The 23954-nt window shown below is 30.2% G+C and overlaps 1 protein-coding gene across 1 annotated transcript; it reads right to left on the reverse strand.

Annotated features, from left to right (window-relative positions):
• Nucleotides 1–939: 939 nt before the first annotated feature.
• Nucleotides 940–23189, reverse strand: LOC107436209 (chymotrypsin-like elastase family member 2A). The gene is made up of 9 exons (XM_021147894.4): nucleotides 22922–23189; nucleotides 21136–21272; nucleotides 18302–18533; nucleotides 16406–16516; nucleotides 12585–12810; nucleotides 9896–10019; nucleotides 5110–5266; nucleotides 2172–2290; nucleotides 940–1248 (listed from the first exon to the last, which is right to left on the reverse strand). Exons 1-9 carry the CDS (start codon nucleotides 22971–22973, stop codon nucleotides 1057–1059), a joined length of 1350 nt encoding a protein of 449 aa, XP_021003553.3. The 5' UTR covers nucleotides 22974–23189; the 3' UTR covers nucleotides 940–1056.
• Between the last annotated feature and the right edge of the window lie 765 nt (nucleotides 23190–23954).

Below are 23954 nucleotides of genomic sequence, written 5' to 3' on the forward strand. Positions count from 1 at the left end.
TCTGTGTTAATAATTAAAAACTTTATAGTGTCTTTGTGTTCTCTTTTCAGTTCATCTCCAGCCTAATACACTTAATCTCCAGTTAATATCTAGCTTGGTTAAAGTCCAGCTTAATGCAACATAACCTCTTACAACTCTTGATGTTCGTTATGCTGCAAATATAACGAAACCCTTCTCTTCCAAAAAATGTACGATTTTTTTGCTGTGCTGATGAATTAAACACATTTTATTTATTATATTGTTATTACTATAATAAATAAAATGTGTATATATATATATATATATATATATATATATATATATATATATATATATATATATATATATATATATATATATATATATATATATATATATATATATATATAGTATATATTAATTTTTTTTTTTTTTTTTTTTTTTTTTTTGAAAATGTGGAAAATCTATTACGCTTTGTGATGCAATGATGGAAAAATTACAATATTGATAATTCATTTATACTAAAACTAATGGGACATGGAAGCAACTGTTGGCAAAAATAGACAAAAACGAAAAAAAAATTTTTTTAAACAATTCCTCACACTATTTTCCACTTATTAACAAAATTTTAGTGCTGCTCAACTTTGTTATTACCAGTAATAACTGTTTCTTAAAACTCATCCTATACTATTATCCTAAGGCTGATAATGAAAACTTTAAACTTAATTTTCTCTAAACTAAAATTTCAGTTGACTATAATGCACTGAGGCTTTTTTGTACTTCATAGTTTCAAAATCACTTATTGCTTCTGAACTGTTAGCCTTACAGGTCTGCTTTTTCTATCATTCGATTTTGCTTGAAGAAAGATACATAGTAAACAATATATTGATTGTCTAGGAATAGTGGTACTGTTTGTAAATTTATACATGCTGTTGAAAGAAGTAAGTGTATGAGAAGCTTTTCAAAATACTAAGAACCAAATTAATTTTAAAAGTTCTATTTTATTGTTCAAATAATATTTGTTTGCGTGTCCTGGTGCTTAATTTCGTTCTTAAAAATCGACTCTTCAAAGATTCTTTGTTAAATAACTTTCATTGCTCAAGCGTTTTCGTTAATGACTTTCCGTATCCAGTCTCCCTTGTCAGCAATTTTCGCAAAAATCGATTGACTCTTTTTAGAATCACAAAGTTTGCCCATCTTATACTTAAAACCAGAGACATTGAAGCTTGTTGATCCCATGACATACCACTGACCAGCAAGTTTACAAACTAGAGGACCTCCACTGTCACCCTAAAAAAAAAAAAAGAAAGATTACTAAAATTGGAAATTAAGAGTTGAAGACCTTGGAAGAAAAAGTAATCTATCGTGTTTTTGTAGCTGAGATAAATAGATTTCTTTGTCATAGATACTGCAGTGAACAAGCATTATGTTATCGTCTCTCAACGAAACTTATGTTGCAAATCATTATTAACACTTGCAAAGTAATAATTTTATAAAACATTTTTTATCACTTTTTATCCCCGAGGCCTTCCAGTTTATCAAGATTACTAAATGAGAATTATAAAAAATAAGTACAAAAAGGACAAACTTCATACCAAAAAATACAAATTAGGAATTATCAACTGCACAAAATCACACTCTAAAATAAATAATTCAAATTCCTAAATTAGCAAATTCATCTGTGGCATGAAGTTGAAATTTTGAAAAGTAAAGTTGCGAATTGTTAAAAATAAGGTCCTTACTTCGATGTTAGAGAAGAAAACTGAACCTTAAAAGCGAATTACTTTCAAGCGTTTACTTTAAGAGGGTGTATCAATGGAATGTCCTATTAATTAAAAAAATTTTTAACAAATTGAAATAAATATTGAAAATTATATATTCATAATTTTCTTTACAGTACTAGCTTATTATTTTAATTGCAATAGGGATTAAGGATTAAAAGTTTATAAATTTTAGAAGAAAAATAAGGTTTTGAAACATGCGCGAATTCTGAAGATACAACTGACAAATATTTGAGGTTTTCTTAATAACAACTTCATTTAAAATTTGTCCCCGTTTGCAGGCGAATTATAGAGATTGCAGAGTGAATATGCGTTTGTCTTTGAGTTAACTTGTTCAATTAAAGTTACTGCCATAGAGAAAAAAAGTTTTTAACAAATAGTTTGATTCACATCACGGAAAAACAGTTAAATGTCAATAGTCAATAATATTACCAGGCATGGAGAATCGTAGGGTTTTTCGACGCATATCTGTGTCACCGCCTCGTGGGAGCATTCCTGCTTTTTTTGAATGACCTGAATTGATTGCTTCAGTTCTTGATTAAATCCGGTAGCTAAAAATAGAAAGATCACAAAAAATCACATTGTATCATAGATTGAAAAGATTAGCACATTCAGCTTTGCTTCTAGCGGATTCCCACAATCACTAGTTGGTTTAAATAAATGATTAATTTTATCTAGCCATCTACCAACAATTATGTCAGGAAATCTTAATGGTCGATGAAAAACAAGTAAGAGTCCCATTTTTGTCGAGCTCTGAATACCATGTGATAACTTTATGGTTTTTCTCATCCTGCTACGCTAGTGTGAGTTGCATGGAAAATTTTACTAACTCAAACGACTCTCCCTTAATAAGGACTAGCTTGCAGGCTCCTCCCACCACTTGTTCGAAGGTTCACCAGAACTCGAAACTGCTTTCGCAGTTGCTTTCGGATTGATTTTCAGTTCACTTCATTCGCTAATTGGACACTTCTGTGTTTTTGTCTGTATAAATGTAAGAATTCAGGTATAAGTTTAAAAAATATATAGCATGCAAACCCTGTAAATTCTTTGATTTATTACCTTACATTCAATATTTGATTTGATTTATCATGATTTGATTTATATGCATTTTAATGACACTCGTAAATTGCATTTTGAAACAATATCTATTACAATATATACACTACAAGTTGAAAATAGCTTTGTCGACCTATGACCATATAGAAAGTTTACAGTTTGAATGTATTTAATAAAATTTTGAACATAGGAATTACGATCTATGCTCTCAAGAATGATGTTAAAAATTAAAAAGGATAGCATAGCTCTGATGGTTACTGTTACAGACATAAAATTTAGAAAATTCTTGAATACTATTTTTGATTGAATCATGATCTTTAGAATGAAAAATTTAAATGGTGTTGGAACGATATTTTTTGCTCGATGAATAGAGACGCTGGGTAGAGGTAAAGAAAAAGTGATTTTTTTTTTCAAGGAAGGGAAATAAACACTTAAACAAACAGTAAAGAGAATTTTTTTTTGCGTTTTGCAAATTTTCGGTCTGTTCCCATCATTTAGTTTTATTAAACGTTTTCTTTGAACCATAATAATAGGTTTCAGCCTTTTCTTCTCGTTTGTGAACAGGAAAAACTGCGAAGCTTTGAAAAGGTCGAAATATTTTATGCTATAAACATCGTTCCGATTCAATTTAAAGTTTTTGACGGTGAGGATTTAGCTTCAATTAAAAAAGGTGGGTGTTGCTGTTATAAGTTTTCGAAATTTTGTCACTGTAACTGTTGCTGTGAGAATTGCGCAATCGTTTATTGCATCAATCTTCAACATGAATACTATACACAATTCACAATTTTATTCTGTTCACTCAATCGGCATGTTCTCCAGAGGGTCATAAGTCAGCAAAATTATTTTATTATCATATAACATAGATGCACTACTATAAATTTCAGTATTTGGAGTTGCAACAGTATTAATCCTTTATTTTAACATTAAGTCATATTTTAACATTAAGTCATATAAAAAACATGAATCAATCTAACATTTTTGTTTTTCCATTTACTCTTGGGCTTATGTTAAAATGTTAATATTATTAAAACTATATATGTATTGTTTTTTTACACTAATCAGTTGATGTCAGAAACTATCTCATTGGCAGAAATAAGAGCAACTAATTAAATAAACTTCAATATAAACTACTGTACTTAAATAGTATTCCTGTTGAGTTATTTTATTTTATAACTGTCGTTGAACAGCCGACCCAATTTTTCAGGTTTACGGCTACTAATAACTAGCTTAACCCCTCCCCCCACCCCAATGTCTATAATTTTGTTCCAAAGGACACTATCAAAGGCATCTTATATCAAGGGAAATTCCCAGTGCGTGATGTTCATTATCCTTTATTTTTTTAGTTTTCTCAAGTAAGGACTTCATAACTGTGGTAGTCGATCTACATCTCCGAAAACAGTGTTGATCTGTATGTAGAATATCATTAGATTCAAAGTGAAAGATTAATCGATTTGTTATTAATTTATCCAACACCTTCCCCCAAACCGGCAGAAGAGAAATGGGACGATAGCTTTCAGGTTGGTGTAAGTCCTTTCCATGGTTTTTACGGCTACTTTCGGCTACGGCTTCTTTCGGCGAATATTACAGCTACTAATGTTCAACTCCGTAACCTTGTAATTTCGAACCCAATCCAGAAGACAAGAGAGCTCTTGGATCAAGTATTGGGAGACATTTGCCTTCCTGGAGGATTTTTTGATGGAACGGAGAGGAAAACCACGAGAACCTTCCACAGTTAGCCTGATGGCAAGGGCACTCTAATCCATGATCCGTCTACCACTAAGGATATTTTACGTCAGTACTAAGGTCGATGCAAGCCGAATGCCGAATTCGTATCGACCAGCCATTGCTGGGATTAGAACCTGGTTCATCTCATTGGGAGGCGAACTCTCTATCCCCGGAGCCGCCTAGATCATACAATTTAACAACATTGGATTTTATACTTTGGTATGTTTTGAGGCCTAAGTTTCCTCATAATATCCCAGTGACCACTTTCGATTTGAGGAGGAAAATTCAGCTCTGTATCAACCTAATTCATTTATGTGAAACGACAATTAAAAGCTTTCACCAAAGCATGCGTGTAAGCCACCAGAGACGAGAAGATCATTGAGAACATTTATTTGGGTTTTGTCTTTCAAAAATAGGTGACTGGCATTTAGACAGATTATCTCGTTTTTGTCATTACTTTGGCGAGTAAAAATTAAACCACGGTTTTAATTTTATCAAAAGATTGACTTGAAATTGGCATAACATTCCGACAGTTCTTATTTGAAAGTGAAAAAAATGTATTCTAAATGAACAATTTGCTGTCACTTACGTGTTGATTCTCCCCATCCGGTTGAATAACACCTCCATCTAGGCTGCGCTTCCCATCCTTTTTGAGGAAGGCAAGCAGGTTGAACTCCACTGGAGAAAGAGACTGGAGCATTCAATTTTATCAGTGAGATATCATGCTTTTTATCTGCATTCTTCAACTAGAAAATACGCAAATTAATGTGAAACATGACTCATAAAACCATTACAGTTCTGTACACCCTAGTTATGCAGGCTGTCTAAAAAATCTTTATTTGGTTAAGTATCTCGAGTCTTAGGAATTGGTACAAAAATCAAAAACTTTTAAAATCAGCAGTGACGCCAAGATCAATTAAAGTTGGGATGACTCCTAATGTTGGATGACTCCTAAGGAGGGGTCGTCGAGTTTTGTGTCATTTGAGAGGTTGTCTTATCACTGGATTGCCCAAGGAAGTCATTTTGACTGCTTTTTAATTTCAATTGGAAAAGCAATGATGTATATTGATGTATATGGGTCATTCTCACAAAAACAGTCATTTTCATGTCCCCAGTATATTTTATGTTTGTTTTAAAACTTACGAAAAAAAATTTTTCGGGAAAAGTGTCCTTCAGAATGCAAGCTAACAAAAGAATAAAAATAAAATTATCAATTTTTATTTTTTATTAATTTTAGGTAATAAAAATATACCAATATGTCATTCCCTCACTTGTCCCCACTGCTGATTTAAAAAAAGAAAAAAATTGTTTCTGAAATAAAATTTTTGTTTTTACAAATTTGTATTTTTTATTTGAGAATATTGAAATATAGAATTCAGAAAATAAATTTTAAATTTAATTTCTGATAAAAATATTAACTCAGCACTATTTTAAACTTTGTCCCCAGTGTTTCGCGTCATTCCCTCATAACAATGTTCTTATCACCTGCAATCATCTTAGAATAAAAATATTTTAATAAAAACTTCAGAAGTTAACAACTGGCATCATAGAACAAAATTGCAGTATGTTTCCATCTTCAACTTAAAGAAGCTTTGCTGTGGAATAAATTTGAATGAATCAAACCAGGTAAAATTTTTTACATTTGTCTTTCCCTCATGTCGTTTTTTAGAGTAAAATAAAATACAACTTCATCGAGAAAGTGGATAATTATATGTTGCTTTCTTGTATGAATATAATTGTATGTGATTGACTTCAGAAATTAATAAAGCCTAACTGTTATTTTTAAATTTTATTGAATTCGTCATTCGCTCACTAGTGTATAAAGTGAGGGAATGACGCTGAAGTGAAGGGAATGATTCAAGATGAGTATATTATTAAATTTTTTTTTGTTCAATCGTGCCAGTCAATTTTATTTCCCAAACCTGTAAAAACTATTAAATATATAAGACTAAATTATAATAAATATTAGATATACTTAGTATGTTATCATTTTCAAATTCTAGGTCGATGTAACATAGATAAAAACATGTATTAAAATAAAATATCATTCCCTCACTATTAGTGTCAGTCCCTCACTTTTTAAATGGTGAAAATAATTAATTTACTTATTAATTAATTTGAAAAATAAATTAAAAAATTAATAAATTGATTTATTAAACTAATTAATTTATTTATTAAATTAATTAATTAATTATTAATTATTATAAATTAATAGTTAAAAATTAATTATTTAAAAAATTAATTAATTTAAATATTAAGTATAATTTATAGGATATATACTTTCTTTATAATGCCATTACATATTTCTATTAATATAGAAAGTTTCAGAGCTTTTTATTCACTTTACTTTTTTGGGATTTTATGAACTGAAAAATGACAGTTTTCGTGAGAATGACCCATATAATGACACAATTTCTTAGAACTTTGTGACTTTTATAAGTATTTTTATTGTTGATATTTACTAATAACTTGTTATATAACTGAAAATAATATCAAAAATATTAAAAATTAATTTTAAGCAAATTTTTTATACATTAGTTATTCTTTCCCAATGCAGTCATTTTGACTGCTTTTTGGCAATGTAAATATCTTAGTCTTTCTGCTGTTAGTATCAAACATAATACATTTTTTCACTTTGACATCTATTTCCATGTGTCTCCATTTTAAGAAAATTGTGAAAAATTTTCATTTTGCAATTGCATCACTATTTGTGAACAGAAATGCAAATAAACTGTACGTCAAATTGTATTGAGAATCCTAATCTGTAATATGGAATAAGGAGAAAAAAAATCCTGTTAAAAAATGAAATCTCTTCTTCACAGGTCGAAAATGGAGGTAGCAGAATAAGGTATAATCATCGAAGATATTTTAAAATGCCTCTCATTTTTTGCCTATTTCTCGAGATATTTGACTTTTTCCATATTTTTTGAACATCTTGTTTATGATAGTTATAAAACCTCTGCTACATAAGCAGGGCCGGATTAACCTATAGGCACACTAGGCGCGTGCCTAGGGCCTACGAAATTCAGGGGCCTACGAAAAACTTGGGAGAAAAAAATTTGTTGACGAAAATAATTTAGCTTTAAAAATTATTAAACTATAATTTATGATCCTGAAAAATATATATAAAAAACATTGGTCAATTGCTAAAATGACTCATTTGAAATAACGTGACTAACATTTCATTAAAATAATATTAAATCATTTTTTTTCTATTAGTAAACATTAAACTTACCTTGCAAATTTATTTATAAATAATTTCAAAAGATTTACTTTTGACAATGTTAATTTCCTTCACTTAGTTATCATAGTAGTATCATGTAAACTATGAAGCTATTTGTAGTATAAATATTTCTTGTAATTAATCTCACTATCAATTTCACTGTTTTCTTCGCTGGTTTGTTGTTGTATTGTTGACGTGAAGTGTTTACATAGTTATCGATCGAACTAATCATAATGGTATTATCGATATCAACTGCAATATCGTCAGTATGTCGGTATTGCAGATAAAGTTCGATAAACAAATTTGTAAATTAAAATCCATATTAATAAAAATGTAAAAAAAAATATGCGAGAAAATTTTAGCATATATTTAGAAAAGAGGGGAGGAGTGGGGGAAGGAGGGGAGGGCTCAAAAACGGCTATGCCTAGGGCCTACGAAAGGTATAATCCGGGTCTGTACATAAGGCTTCAGGGCATAACTTTTTAATTGATAAGTTCACTTTGAAAAGCGAGTTTACTTATGAAACGCTATTACTGGCTCCGACTTTGATAAGTTTGAAACATTTTCCAAAACAATAAAGGTCAATTCAAGGTCAAACAATAAATGTCAAGTGTGTTATTAAGTGATAGTTAAGTGCAAGAAAAAAAATTGTAAAAAAAGAATATGCATTTCGTATTTATGACTGAAATACCTTTCTATCAAATGTGAATGAATAATAGTTTTCATTCATACAAATATTAAAACAATATTAAGGTACAGTATACTTTCAGATACCTATTTTTGAAATAAATAGTTGTGAATTTTTATTATTTTTTTTCCACTGACATGACATGCATGCATTAAAAATTCAAAACGAAATAATGGAACATAATATTCATACATTAAAAAGTCAACAAAAAGAATATGTAATATGATATTTGAGCGTTTAAAATTCAGAACAAAAATATGAAACATGATATTTATGCATTGAAAATTCAAAACAAAATTATGAAACGTGACATTTATTTTTTACTATAATAATTATACTCATAATTCGTCAAAAAGGATCTTTTTTAAAAAAGCACATTCTTCAGTTACAAGTTGTTATTTTTTAATTTTCTTTACTTTTGTTTTTTGCGGCGCAAGTAAACAATGATTTTAGGAAGCAGACTATACAAATTAATTTTAAAATAATTGACATCTTAAATTGTAATGCATTTGACAAAATTAACATCCTATATTATAATGCATTTGACATCTTATATTGGTCAAAAAGTTTCCCTAGCCATATACGTTAAGAACATTCGCTCAAAATTTCAAACAAATAAAAGAAAGACGTGGTGGCTCAGAGAATAGAGATATCACCGTCCAATGAGATGACCCAGGTTCAAAGTACAGGGATGGCTCATCAATTTGAACTCCGGTCCCGGCCTGCACCAGCCACAGTGGTGACGCAAATTATCCTCAGTGGTAGACGGATCATGGATTAGAATCCCCTTGTCGTCGTTCTAGTCATTAATGGTTTACGTGGTTTTCTTCTCCATATAACGCAAATGTGGTTTTATCACAAAGTCTTCCGCGAAGGTTAACTTGTCCCAAAGCTTGATAAAGAAGATCAAGCACTTGTTTCAAAATCTCAAGACTAAGAAGTTGAACATTGATAACCATAAACACAAAAATGGATAGGCTGTTCAACGCCTGGTATAAAATAACATAATATAAAATAAAATAAAAAGATAGATATGCGATTCAAATGAGTTTAGTTGGAGGAATTTTTTTTATATCTTGTAAAAATTCGAAGTTTGATAATTTTGTCAAAATTGGAATAACAAAGGTAGTATGGTACTCTAAACTTTGGTTGATGGGATGGTTGGTTGGTTCTAATGCTACTTGCCACCCGGTCTAGCCTGCTTGGTGAAACCAAGCAAATTTAAGGTAGAGTGTGCGATTCTTGTTTTTTCAGTGGTGCCATCTATGGCCAAGAATTCGACTTCTGCACACCATACGTCACTCCAGTTTACTATAAGCTTTAGAACAGATTATTATATTTGTCTCTCACGCTGCTTGGAATCGACAATAATGTATAACTTGCCCTCCATTAGCATAAAAGCAATTCTTAAGGTATAATCAAACTAAAAATAAGTGATTCTTGAAGGGGGTATACAAAACTTACACTGTCTTCCTCCAAATCAGGATAGGATATAATTCTCTCAGCAACACGGGTTACTTCGAATTTTGTTCTGTTGTATTTGAAATGGCTTCCGAGAACAATTCTAACCTCTGATGGATGCTTGATACTGAAATATAATTGTTAGAATACGGTTAAACACTAAACCTTAAAAATAGGCTAAACCTTAAAACCTTAGGCTAAAAAATATTGTAATTATTTTAACGGAAATAAAAAGTAGCAGAAACATGGGTGGTTTGACCATAGTAAAGGTTTAACCAACTCCATCTTCTTGTTGTTTAAACATTTATTTAACTGATGAGTACCAGATTGCAGTATTCACGCTGTTCCAGATTGCAAAAGTAAAATCACGCGTCTTAATTCTGCTCATTAGCTATTTGCAAGTAAGTTGCAAAGAAACCGTACGTTTGCATGTCATTTTCATGAAAAAAAGCACTTATTATTGTTGCAATTTATTTTCGCCCGTGTCTCCTGTCATAGGCGAAGGAGAAAGACGAAATTTTTCTACACTTAAATTAACTTCTTAAAAATCTGTATACTTACGGGCTTCTTTTTTATTTAAATGTGTTTTTTAAATAATTTTGCTAAATAGCTATTAACCTTTCAGTACACATTTTTTAAAAGTGATGACTATCATTGGGGACCAAATTTTTTGTTTCACTTATACAAGTACTTAATCTCACCAAATTCAGGCGTGTTGATTTTAAATCTAAAATTGGTTATGTTCCGAATGTTACATAGCTTTTTTGAACTGTATTTTCGGTTTAGTTTATTTTTTGTTTGTATGTACAAGTTTATGAAGAGCGTATGGGCTTATATTCATAAATATGCACTCGTCTGCTCCTTTGAAAATATAACTTTAGTCAATATACATAAGTTAAGTTTAAAATGATAATATAAAAATATTATAAACTTTATAAGTTATCAAATAATAAAAACTTAGAAATTTTGTTACGTCAACAAATAAATAGAAAATGTCTTCTTAAAGAAAGTATCAAACCTCCCATGTTTCCTAAATCTTTTTTTTTTTTTTTTTTGTGGAAATCGGAAACTTAACTCCATGTACAGTAAAGAAGAAAAAAAAAGAAAAGAAGGAAAACGGACCCCCCCCCCCCTAAGTAGCTTGTGATTTAAGGATCTGATCTTCACGTCTTAGGACTCAATGGTACAAGGGGGTAATCTCAAATATGCTAATTAATTAATATACACGATATTTTATGTTACGAAATAAAACACAAAAACGTACTTTCTCTGAATTCGATGGATTCGAATATCTGACCCCCAAAATGTAACCGCAATCTGAGAAATATGGTCCTTATAGTTAGGTTAGGAATGAGATCCAAAGTTAATTTTACTGTTAGCGTATTTCTCTATATGTCAGGAAATCTTTAAGCAAATTGAAGCATTTTTCCACACAATTATAAAATTCGTTTTTACAACGAAAAATAAATATTTATCATTTTTTTTTAAATATTTCATTTAATAATAGTCGAAAAAGTTTTGAATTGCAAAGTATACAATTTTTACGTCATTCTATAAGTATGTAATTTTACACGGTAAAATACAAAATTTAAGCAAAGTCGGTAAAATAGTTCCATAAAGCCATGACTAAATTAATTGATTACTTAATTGGTCCAATTAAAAGCAATGATGTTTTCATTTTAGGAAGATAACAGTTTTCATTTCAGCTTTTAAAAGATGAAAATTAAATGTAGAGTGCAAAAATATACTTATCGTAAAAATATTACGAAAGAAAAAGAATTATGGAAACTGCTTGTCTTTTCACTTGCACAACGGTAAAATTCCATACAAAATGGTTAACAACACTCTTTCTCACAACTTTCGATAAAAAAAAATTATAGCAAAACATTAATTATAGCTTTCTTTTGATTTAACGAAAGAAAATAATAAGTTTTTATGGTCGCCACTTATAGTAATAAACTATTTGCCTTCTGAAACTATACTTTCCTCAAGCAAACAAAAAAAAAATTTCTAGCACAGAACAAAAAAACAAAAAAAATTCCAAAACATCCAAAGTCTCTCCTAATTTTTTTTAAGTCATGTCTTTTTCGCTTAAAAAAATAAAATAATTATAAAATAAATTTTGTAAAATGGTTAACAACATTCTTTCTCACAACTTTCGATAAAAAAAATTATAGCAAAACATTCATCATAGCTTTCTTTTAATTTAACGAAAGAAAATAATCAGTTTTTATGTTCGCTACTGATAGTAATGAGCTATTTGCCTTCCGAAACTATATTTTCCGCAAACAAAAAAAAAATTCTGGCATAGATCAAGAAAAGAAAAAAAATTCCAAAGCATCCGAAGTATCTCCTAATTTTTTTAAGTCAAGTCTTTTCCGCTTAAAAAAATAAAATAATTATAAAAAAATATCGTAAAATTTTTAACAGCATTCTTACTCACAACTTTCGATAAAAAAAAGTATAGCAAAGAATTCATTATAGCTTTCTTTTAATTTAACGAGAGAAAATAATAAGTTTTTATGGTCGCCACTTATAGTAATGAATTATTTGCCTTCTGAAACTATACTTTCCGCAAACAAAAACAAAAAAAATTCTAGCATAGAACAAAAAAAAATTTCCAAAGCATCCAAAGTCACTCCTAATTTTATTTAAGTTATGTCTGTTCCACTTAAAAAAATAAAATAATTACCCTGGAAAACAATGAGCAGCAGTAATCACCCACTGAGGACTGATCAAAGTACCCCCGCAAAAGTGTCCATTTGGTTCAAACTCAATGTACTGCAATGACACTTGCCATGGCCAGCTATTGGGTCTAGCTGCAACTAAATTGCTGTGATCTGGAGAAGTATATATGGTCTTAGGTACGATAGGAGTTTTACCACAATTATCATCCGACGGTGGAGCAACTGGTTTACCTGTTGAAAGAGAATATTTATCAACATCACTCCTATTAATTGTTACCGTTACGCAATCACTTCGAATAATTACACCGGGGAACAATTTTTTTTTTTGGTTTCTGTTTCTTTCTTTTTTTCTGTTGCACGAGATTTTTAGACAGGTCTTAGCAAGGCTCGAAAAACCGCCCGTCCGCCCGTCCTCGGCGGTCAAAAATTCCCCTTCGGACGACGAATTTCTCGAATCCGACGTCCGCGCGGACGGCCATTTTCCCGTTAATGTTCGTGATACATTTTCAATTTTTGTTATTAGAATTGATGTTTTCTCTGTCTGGGAGTACTGCAGCGGTTGAAAGGGGCTTTTCAGCCATGAACTTACAAAAAAACACATTACGTACTGGTCTTAAACAAGAAGTGTTAAACGCAATTATGAACATCTACCAAAATGAAAAAACCTTTTCAGATTTCCTTGCAGAAACCTCTGTAAATCATTGGCTTGATTGTGGAACTGGAAAACATCACGTTTGATTCATTTAAAAAACGCAATATCCTCGGATAAATTGACATTCCAGATAACTTGACCTTTCGTCATTTAAATTATTTCATAAAAGAAATACTAGGTTACTATTAGTAACCTAGTATTTCTTTTATTACTGTATAATGTAATCCTAGCAACTACTAATTTATTGTGCAATTTATATAAATGTTTGTAATAAATAAAAGAAAATTATATTTTTATTTATTTAGAAGCTACGGGTTAGTTTCAAAGGAGTACGGGTACATGGTTGAACAAGCCGTCCTCGAGGACGGGTAAAATTTCTGAGTTTTTCCGAGCCCTGGGTCTTAAATACTTGTCTGATTTCAAATCTGCAATCAGTTTCTCAAGCCAAACTAAATATTTTTTTTAAAAAATGACATTTTTAGTATAGTTTAAAAATATCTATAACATTAAACATTAACATTTTAAAAACATTATGAAAGCATATAAAACGTTATATATAACAGGGAGTTGCGTAAATTTTGCGACAAACTTCCGGAGGAGTTAAGGCACATAATTCAGGATTAAAACTGCATAAGAACATATGTCACAATACGGCGGATATGCCACAATACGCCGCTAGAAACTCTTCCCCATAATGAATAGTTTCTTCAGGTGCTTCTGTACGAATCATTATAAGAAAGCGTCCCTAATCGCGTACAACGATATTTACAGGCCTTCCTGTGCAATTTTAATCCTGATGATGTGCTCTAATTCCACTAAAAGTTAGTTTCAACATTTAAGAAACACTATTTTATATAACATTTTGAAAATTGTTCATTTATATAAAAAATGGACTAAAAATGTCATTTTTATAAATTAAAAAAAAACCTGTAGCTTTAGAAGCAAAATTAGTTTCAGGTTTGCAATCATCAAACCCAAACCAGGCTAGATTAAGTATTTATATAAATACGACAAAAAATTCATTCCCCAGTGTTATTAATGCAATAACTTTTACACATTATTAGTGTTACGCAATCAGGGTTACGTAGTCATTCCTATTAGTTTTTATTTTTATGCAATCATTTCTATTTGTTTAAACTATTTTAAAATATCAATCTGATATTTCAGTCTTAAGAGCTCTGAATATATTTTAGGTTCTCTGGACAAAATTTTGAATTGTTACCGTGCTAAGTCAAGAGTTCAGTTACACAACTATAGCAACTATGCTAAATTAAGACTTTAGTTAAGCAACTATATTTTCAAATATTTGCAAAAAGGCTTTAAAAAATTTATTATACCAAAAGTATTATTATTCCACTCCTTTTACAGGCCTTTCCTTACGACCCTACAAGTTGAGAGCTATGTAGGGAGATTTCGCAAATTTACGTTAGCTTCTATAAGCTCCTGTACTTAAGATTCAAGCAATTGGGTATAATATAGCCTACGTCACAGGTTGTGTTGTTCCTACTAAATTTAACCCATGAACGGCATTTTCTGCGAGCCTAACTTCAAGCCACAAATAAACAAACGAAGTGTTTGATCGTTTAAATAGCTGCTCGCCAGATTTTATTGCATTATAAAGAAAAGTTATTGAAACTAAATACAACTAAATAAACAACTAAAACAAATAACAACAACTACTAATAACAATAACTAAATAAACAACAACTAAATTCCATTCGTTTAGCATTGCGTCATATGTTGTTCCTACTAAATCGAAGTAGTTGTGTTTTTTTCATATTATACCCAATTGCACATGCGAATGTCTAGTGCGCATTCGTCAGTTCATGTAAAAGGCGCATGCCCGTTGAAAAGACATCGAACTTGCGTTAATGAAAATAAGAGATTTTGCAAAAATCCGTTTGTTAATATAACGTAAAGATACGTAACATTGTAATCACAATATACGCCCCAGAAGCCTCGCCCAGGCACGAAACTCGGCACATAATTGTGTTTTGACATAATGAAGAAGTATTTTTTTTTCTTTTTCAAAACTTTGGATTAGTTTTTTAGTTGTCAGTCATTTTGTAAGAGAATCTATACTTTATCGTCTTCTAAAGGTCTGGTTTCTTAGGACAAGCGCCTTATCTGGGCGTCAGCGTGACGTCAACGTCCCGCTGACGCCAACAAAATACTGGTTTGTTAGCTCAAGGCCTGGTTTCTTAGAACTAGCGCCCTATCTGGGCGTCAGCGGAAAGTTGACGTAGATCTGACGCCATAAAAATACTTTTTTGTTAGCTCAGCGTGAGCAGTCGGCCCAACGCAGACATTTTCTCTCATTGCGCATGCGTTAATAACGTAAACAAATATTTATTTTGAATTTGTATTGATTTTGTTATTGTCGACCAGTGTTTTAGAGAACAAATAATGACTTTGTCCAAGAAAAAACACATTGCAGCTGAGTTAAATGAAGAGTGCTATGTTTAATGAAGAAGCTATGTTTACTGTCAAAATCAAAACCTTGGCTGATTTCAATGTGCTGTTGGATGTTGTCCGCCATTGCTTCTGTGGCTAACGTCACGTTGTAATCCAACTGTAGTTGAGTTGGACGGCAATTGTAGTTCAAGATGAGCGTTCGATGACGTATACTATCAAACTCACAAATGGACCAATCAGAGGTTAACGCCGATTTCCAGCTGACGGCGTCCTGTCCTAAGAAACCAAGCCTTAAGAGCCATATTCAAAAACTATTAAAAAATGCATATACTTTTCTCCACTCTTATAAATGTATCCTTATGCGAACCTTACAATTGAAATACTAATTTTCGACAACTTAAACCAATAATATACGAAGGAATTAATAATTTAATCGAAAGGTTCGCATTAGTTTACATTTATCAAAGTGGAGAAAAGTTTAACTTTTGTCTGCAGCAGAACTGGATATGAAGACAAAATTGCAGGACAGGAACACTTTAATTGTCCACTAATCTTCAGATTTCCTGCTATGCTTTAAAAAACATTATTTGTGAAAATCTTTAGCGTGGCGGACAGCTGGCCACCTTAGGCGGCTAGTCTAAAATAAACTCGAGCATGCGCAGTTGCTTCAATCTGACGTACGGGAAAGTACAGGAGCTTACGGAATGTAACGTAAAAGTGCGAAATATCGCTATTATTGCACGTTATCATCATACTCACCACACGCCTCTTCGTCAGTTCCATCTCCACAATTATCTTTGCCATCGCATCGTTGTTTAATTTCGTAGCAATTGCGGTTCCTGCACAGACCTTGTTCCGCTCCGCATAGTTCTGAAAAGACGATTCGGCAGATTTCATTTTATTTATCTTTTCCAAAAAATAAAGTAAAAATTACTATAATAAATTCTAAAATACAAGACATTTATAAAAATCCACACTGTTAATAGAAAATTTTGTTTACATTAGAAGCAAAAGAATTTTATTTTGTACTGAACACCCGACCCAATTCTGAGTTTACAACTAAGCACCCCCAGACAAAAAATTAGTCATCCTTAGAGAAATCATGAAAAACATCATTTAATAACGTGTATGGATTTGATAACAGCCTGGATTTGATTTGGAAGTGAGTATACAAGGTTTTGCAGGTACGTCGAATTCGGTTTGAGCCACTCGATAATTTAGATAAAGGTGTCGATCCATTCGCCAATTTATCCATGTAATACAGTACTATTGAACGTAAAAATAAAATATTTGTATCAGATAAATAAGTTTAAAGGGTTTTTTTTGAAAATCTTGTGTCATTTGTAAAATTGGAAGAAAAGGAAAATAAATCTTGCTATATGAATAGATATAATTTTAAAAAAAAGTCAAACACGTATGTTTTTTCAATACTACTTAAATGTTTTTTACAGCTATTATTTTTTTTTAGTTATTTTTAGTTTAGACCTCTTTTGACCGGTTAAGATGAAAATAGTCAATTTAGTTGCTATAGCCCTTATAATTTTTACACGTTTTATAGATGTTTTATAACACACTTTCAAGACCTTTTTAGCAGTATCGTGTCTGTCGTCAAGTTTGTCATCATAGGTTATCATAATAGGTTAACAGGTTTCAAACATGACATTTTAAAGAACAAAAATTCTGGAAGCTGTACATTTCTGAAAAATATCAAATCTTTCTTAATTGGACTGAAAACTTTGTAAACTTAATCATTCATTTGAATAAATAAATAGCATACGAAGCTAATAAAAAAAAGTTATCAAGCATAAGTTCAAATCATGTAGTTAAAAAAATATTAATATGTTTATAGTAAAGAAACATAAGCTCAATGTTCAATGTTTGCTGACAGCTGTATTTATCTGTGAAAAACTTATAATTTTATTAAAAGATTATGTAACCTTTTTGAATTGTTAAGAGAATTTATCTCAAATTTAAAATGTTACAGAGTTGATTTTTTTGTTTCTAAAGTTTCATGCCTGGATATTTATTTTTTATTCCCTTTCAACTAATTTATTCAAGTTATTACTCTTTCGAAAATAACGACCCATAATTATGTATATTTTTAAGTGAAAGTATCTACTAATTTTCTTGTTAAAAAGGCTGTGTGAAATCCTTGATACCTTCAAAAGGCTGGGGGGTTTTTTCAGTGGGGCATGAAATGGAATAAATGTTATAAAAATGATCCCAAAGATCTGTCTTCGAAACAAATTTTATTAGAATGCTCGTCAGAAACGAAAATGATTAAAGGGAGTATGGGGTCACAGATTAATGTTTAAGCAAGTTAGAACCAAACTCTAATAAACTCGCCTAGTCTAAAGGAGAAGGTACTGAAAATCGAAAACTCATATAGTGGAAAAATGGAGAAGTTAAGAAGTGATTATCATAAAGGATTTAAACTGGCTTTGATGTTTTTCACTAGCCTTCCTCACAAATCTTTCGACATATTTCGGTAGCTCTTTTGCATCTTCTTCCCTTAAAAAATATATTATATATATATATATATATATATATATATATATATATATATATATATATATATATATATATATATATATATATATATATATATATATATATATAACAACTTTGAAATGGACTGAGTGATGATGTGTTTACCTAGATCTGGTGAAGCTTCGTACTGTACATGGAATCCTCTTCCACCTGAGTCTTTAGTTTCAAATGTCATTTGCATTTCTCGTTCACCTTCGTGAGACAGAACGGGATTTGGCATAACATTGCCACAAAATACTCCTAAGAAGCTGACGTCATCCTTTCCTTTCAGCGTGAGCCTGTCGGTGCAGGTTTCTGAAGGATTTAAATTCAAGTCCTTAAACGTTATTTTTATCCTCTGAAATTCATAGCAATGGTATGGAAATTATTAATTGTGATTATTCACTGAAAATCATAGTGATAGAAATAGCAACCATTATTATAATAATTATACTATTAATTGCAATAAACTTCTATACCTATCGGAAATAAAAAATATTGAGTAAAAATTTTCGAAATTATATTTTTGTAGAAGACTAGAAAGAAAAAAAATAATTGTGTTTTTCTGCCAGACCTAAAGCGAAACGCGTGAGGCTTGGTGACTAAAATGATTAAAACGCTTGACAGGCGTTCGAGTCCGATGGGTACTACCATGTCTGAGAAGTAAAGGCAGCCAGTGCACAATGCTGAGCCCAGCCACAATCATGTCGTTGGTCTTAAAATTGTGATGCCTTAACCTCCACATGGTCCAAAACAAAGCTTCGGGAATCGCTTATTCCTTTAAAACGAAGGGCACTTTTGTAATAAACTTCGCTATTAACAAAAATTCCTTTCCCTCTCTAAGAATTTAAATTTCCTACGTTTTTTTAGGTTAGACAAAAAAAAAAAGAATTTTTATTTTCACATTTTAGTCTTCTTTTATTATTTTTATTTTAGTTTTTTTTATTATTATGATCAGTCGAAATAATCTAACTTTAATATTTATTAAAAGACTTATTATAAATAAAATTGCTAAATTCCAATTTTCATGATGTCTTTCTTCTCCTATTTTACGTTTATATTTCAATTTTTCAATTTCTCCATAGCATCCACTGTTTGCTTTATTCCCTCTATATTTTAAGTTGATCTCAATAATCTCACAGAAGCTTGACTATCTATTGTGAAGGTTACGAAGAAGTTTGCTTACATGATGAAGCTATTAATCTGATGTTATTTGAACAACAAAAAATTGGTCTAAGATAGAAATTTGCATTCAGGGGTTTTTATTTAAATCATATACTTCATAATTTTTCAAAACAATTTTATGAAAATGCAATGATATATTTTCTGGAAATTAGCATGGTTGTGAGAAATTGGCATACACGAAATTACATTTTTCATCTGAAATGCTTCATTTTCTTTTATTTATTTTACCCGAATATTGCATGTATCATTGTTACCAGACAGATAATTACAAATTTGTTAAGCCTTCTACATTTTTACAATAAAAAAATTAAAAACATTTTTACTCATATTTGTTTACGCCTTTTATATTCCTGTAAGTGAGGTATTGTTTCTTGAATATTTCTTCCATTTTAAACCAAAATAAATATGTAATCAAGTAAGTATGTAAGTATGTAACCAAAAGTAAGCTAATAGAATTTAAAGTTCAAAATTTATATATATATATATATATTATATATATATTTTGCTGAAGAAGTGCAATTTTATAAACTAAAGGAACAATAAAATGAACAGCCTATATAGAGAAAATATTAAGTTACTTTTTAATGCATACGAGAAAAATCAACTTTAGACAGCATCTAACATCACGAAACTGTATAGAAGATGCATAATTCATCAAAAATCACTTCATTTAAAAACGTAGCAGAATGACTGATTACCCTAAATACTTATAGGCGATTATAATGTGTTCTTAAATTTTAAAAATGAAACGAGTTAAACATTTTACTTTAAATGTCCCTCCCCAGTCCCTTAAAATATGATCATATTCTCTGAACATTGATCATATTCTTTTAACATTGAGCATACTCTTTTTACACTGGCATACTACGGATAGCATTTAATATACACTCTACTTAACAATTATGAAGCGGACAGCGGATATGATGCTATGAGAGGATGAAAACAATTTTTAATTTGAAGATGAACCTTCGTGTTTTGTTGTGTCGAAAACTTTTCAGGATACACTTTCATAAAGGTTTTTTTTTCTTAGCTATGGGTATTTGTCTCCATTTCTGCTGACAAAATGTAACTAGTTCAGTTATAGATGACGAGCTTGTTTACCTGATCCGAAAACGTGGTTTTCACTTGTCCCAGAAATGTTATATAAGGTTTTGGCAAAGACTCTAAGCAGACTGCTAAAAAAAAACTAAAATCTATAAAATCTTAAAAACTGTAAAACTAATACCACAGCTTAGAATTGTCGTTCTACCAGTAAGATTCTCCATTTCCATGAAATTCCTAGATATTAGGAAAAACCTAATTAATTGAAGGCTTAACAACTGGAACCCCAACTTCAATTTACCGGAACAGCAAAGACATGTTTCTGTTTAAAGAATTGTGTGCTGCCATCTATATTTCATTTTAATAAGATTAGTGAATGTTTTAAGCAGTTTAGTTTGCTTTAAAATGTCGTACAAATAGGTATTGTGTTTGTCGTGTTAGTATTTTGTGTATGTTTATTTGTGTTCGTCATTAAAATTATGTCAGTTCTAAGGGGTCGTTAGCCTCAATTATTTAGTAACCACCATACCAGGAAAAATACCCCTTACCATATAATCAGATTTTATGCTAATCTGCTGTCCGATTCCTAATTGTGTAACGGTTATTATAATGTTTATTTAGAAAAAACACATTGGAGCTGTGAAAAAAGAGTTTATATATATTTGTAACTGCTTAAATTATTTATACAATCAAACAAGGCCATTTTATTCTTTAGTTTAAAGTGTTTTACTTACGTAACCTTCTGGAGCTTGTATTTTGTATGAACAACGAAGTCCTTTCACATAAGTGCCAGAACCATAATTTGGACTTTTTATTTCACCTCTTTTAGAAGCATCATATATGAAGTCTTTATTGCAAGTGTAGGCGAGTGCTTCAAAAAAGAAAGAAGAAAAAAGAAATAGTAGACATTGCAAAATAAGAAGCATTATGCATGCAGTAAACTTCTAATGCTTTTTAATTATAATACACATCCAAACCACTGAAGAATTGGCTTGCCCCAAAGAGCATTTAAACTAAACTTCCAAGCCCGAATTTTCTGCTGGTGTTCTTAACTTTTTTTTAACCTGTCATTAGTTATTATATTGAATTTACTTGCTTGGACCATCTTTATTAACCTTACTAAACTACAAAAAAAGTGTGTTTTTCTTTTAATAACGTAAAGCCCTCGAAAAGGGTAATAATGAATAAGGAGATTAAAATATTTTAGTTTTAATAATTGATAAGCTTAGTGGGAAAACCAGGTAAATGTATGGTACCAGGTAATGGTACCGAGTAATTCAGCTTTGTGCATGATTTCATAGTGTTGGTTAGTACTGATTCATTGATTTTTTTTATTATTCACCCCAGATATCCAGCTAATAATTAAATAAAAATAATGTATATTTTTAGGTATCATCTCAGTATTTTACAAAATACAAGGAGGATGTCTTAAGAGACGCGGATATATAGGCCATTTTCAAAATAAAGATGCAATTAGAAAAATTTTATTTTGAAAATAATCACTATTTGTAAAAATTTCAGACGTATTTGGAGTGCTTCTTGTCCCTACAATTTAAACCATATGTACACTTTTTGATATTAAACTTAAAATAAAACATTAACTTGCATCTGCATTATGTTTCCCTCTGTTACGAAAGTTCAAAAGCGTTTTAATAAAATAAAAAATACCTGAAACAGTAAACAATTTATGCTTTAATCAAATTTACACTGTAAATCACTAAAATTACTTTATTTAAATTACATAGAGAAATGTAGCTTAATAAATGGTAGGTAACAGAGTGGAAAGCTGATATTAGAGCTGATTTTAAATGTTCTTGGATTGCAAATAACTTGCATTGCAAATATTAATACTTAGCTATATTTCTTCTAATAAACCTGATAATTAATGAAATACCAAATCATAAAAGTCAATGAATAAGGCTACCATGAAAATTGTAGCAGAAGGTTACCATGAAATGGTAAAGAAGAAAGGTTTAAATAAAACTGAGAAAAGAAATTTGATCTAACCATTAAAAATCAAATGAACATTAAAACATTGAACTTATTATGCTGGCAATAGAGAGGTACAGCAAATTAGTTGTATATAATGTACTAAAAAAATATTACACAGATAATATTTTTTTAATACTAATTTCTATGTATCTACATTTACTAAAAGCATATAATAAACTAATTTGGATAATTAAAAATGTTATTTTGAATTTTAATTCCTCAATTAAAATTACTAAAAACCATGAATTATCATAAATTCAAGTTTTATGAAAATGACCCCTATAATGCATAGCCAATTTCGAATACCAAAATAATGATAATAATAATAATATATCATCAATTACTAGTAAAGCTGACTTCAACATTTTATGTTCCGTTCAATATTAAATAGCAATAAATGCCACCACACATTTCTGCAGCAACACATAATCGAAACAAAGTAATTTTAAGTCAGAATTATTAAATACTTTTGTTGCTATTCACAACTTATCCCCGAGTTGAATAAAAATTTTGCAAAATGAAACTTACTTTTACAGCAAAAGCAAAATAAAACCAATAGTATGAATCCTTTTATTGACATGTTACTTTCATATAAGTTAAGTAGTGCAAAGAAAGGAAATTGAAGGAACTTAGCAACACACCAAATTACAGGTGTTTATTCTCCCACTCGGAAGATAAGGAACAAACATTTGCATCCTAAACTATTAGCCAATAGTGATGCAATATCGAAAAATTTCAATGTCTGCAGTTCGATAAATTTAATGCTACAGGATCATTCGAATTATAGAAATCTAACAACAAAATTTCCTCAAAACTTATACTTATCAAGAAAAGATAAACTTAGTACAACTTAAGGCTAATCAGGTTTATTAATAATAGAAGAAATAAATATGTATTACTTTTTTTTTTGTTTTAAAAAGTTAAAAATAATTTGTAATTAAAATATTTTATTTAATAAATTGAAAAAAAAATTTTTATCTATTATATACTTTTTAAGAAAAAGAAAATTAAAAGATAAAAATCATTCGTCCCAGCTAGAATTTAACCCTTTAACGGACCCTTTATTTCTAGTAAAGGTAAATTAAAGTATTTTTGGAATTGAAATTGTTTTAAGAACAGTAATTGATATGAAAAAAAAACTCATTTAGTTTCTAAAAATGTCATTTTTTTGGTGGGAAAGATATTTAACATGATCTATTAGGAACTTACTGACCTTTATTTTTCCTTATTTATAAAATAAATTCCTTAAATGCTACAAACTTCAAAAGGAATTATGTGATTTATAACTTTTATACGTTTTTTAAAGGTGACAAATGGTTACCAATTTTATTCAAACTCACTTCAAGAAAGCTGAAGTTATTGCAATATGGAAACTAAATTAAAAGTGGTAAAACGTGGTGGTAAGTATACTTACCACGGCCTTCAAAAGGGTTAAACCACTCTGGTAGAAGTTTGACAGCCTAACCGTTAAACGTCAGCTTGAATTTGTTTTAAAATAAGAATTTTTCAAATAAATAGATCATTTCTTAGATAAATAGATAAACTAATAAACATACAATTA

The sequence above is a fragment of the Parasteatoda tepidariorum genome, chromosome 7 (genome assembly GCF_982258835.1).
Source record: "Parasteatoda tepidariorum strain Cologne lab strain chromosome 7, Ptep-v5.0, whole genome shotgun sequence".
In the NCBI taxonomy this organism is placed as follows: Eukaryota; Metazoa; Arthropoda; class Arachnida; order Araneae; family Theridiidae; genus Parasteatoda; species Parasteatoda tepidariorum.

Bases quoted from the DNA above. Each gene is read 5' to 3' on its own strand.
- LOC107436209 (XM_021147894.4), bottom strand. From the start codon at position 22,973: ATGTCAATAAAAGGATTCATACTATTGGTTTTATTTTGCTTTTGCTGT. The intron at 16,517-18,301 runs GTAAACACATCA...TCGTCTTTTCAG, and splicing joins CGAAGCTTCACCAGATCTAG to AACTATGCGGAGCGGAACAA. The intron at 2,291-5,109 runs GTAAGTGACAGC...TTCTATTTTTAG, and splicing joins CGGATGGGGAGAATCAACAC to CTACCGGATTTAATCAAGAA.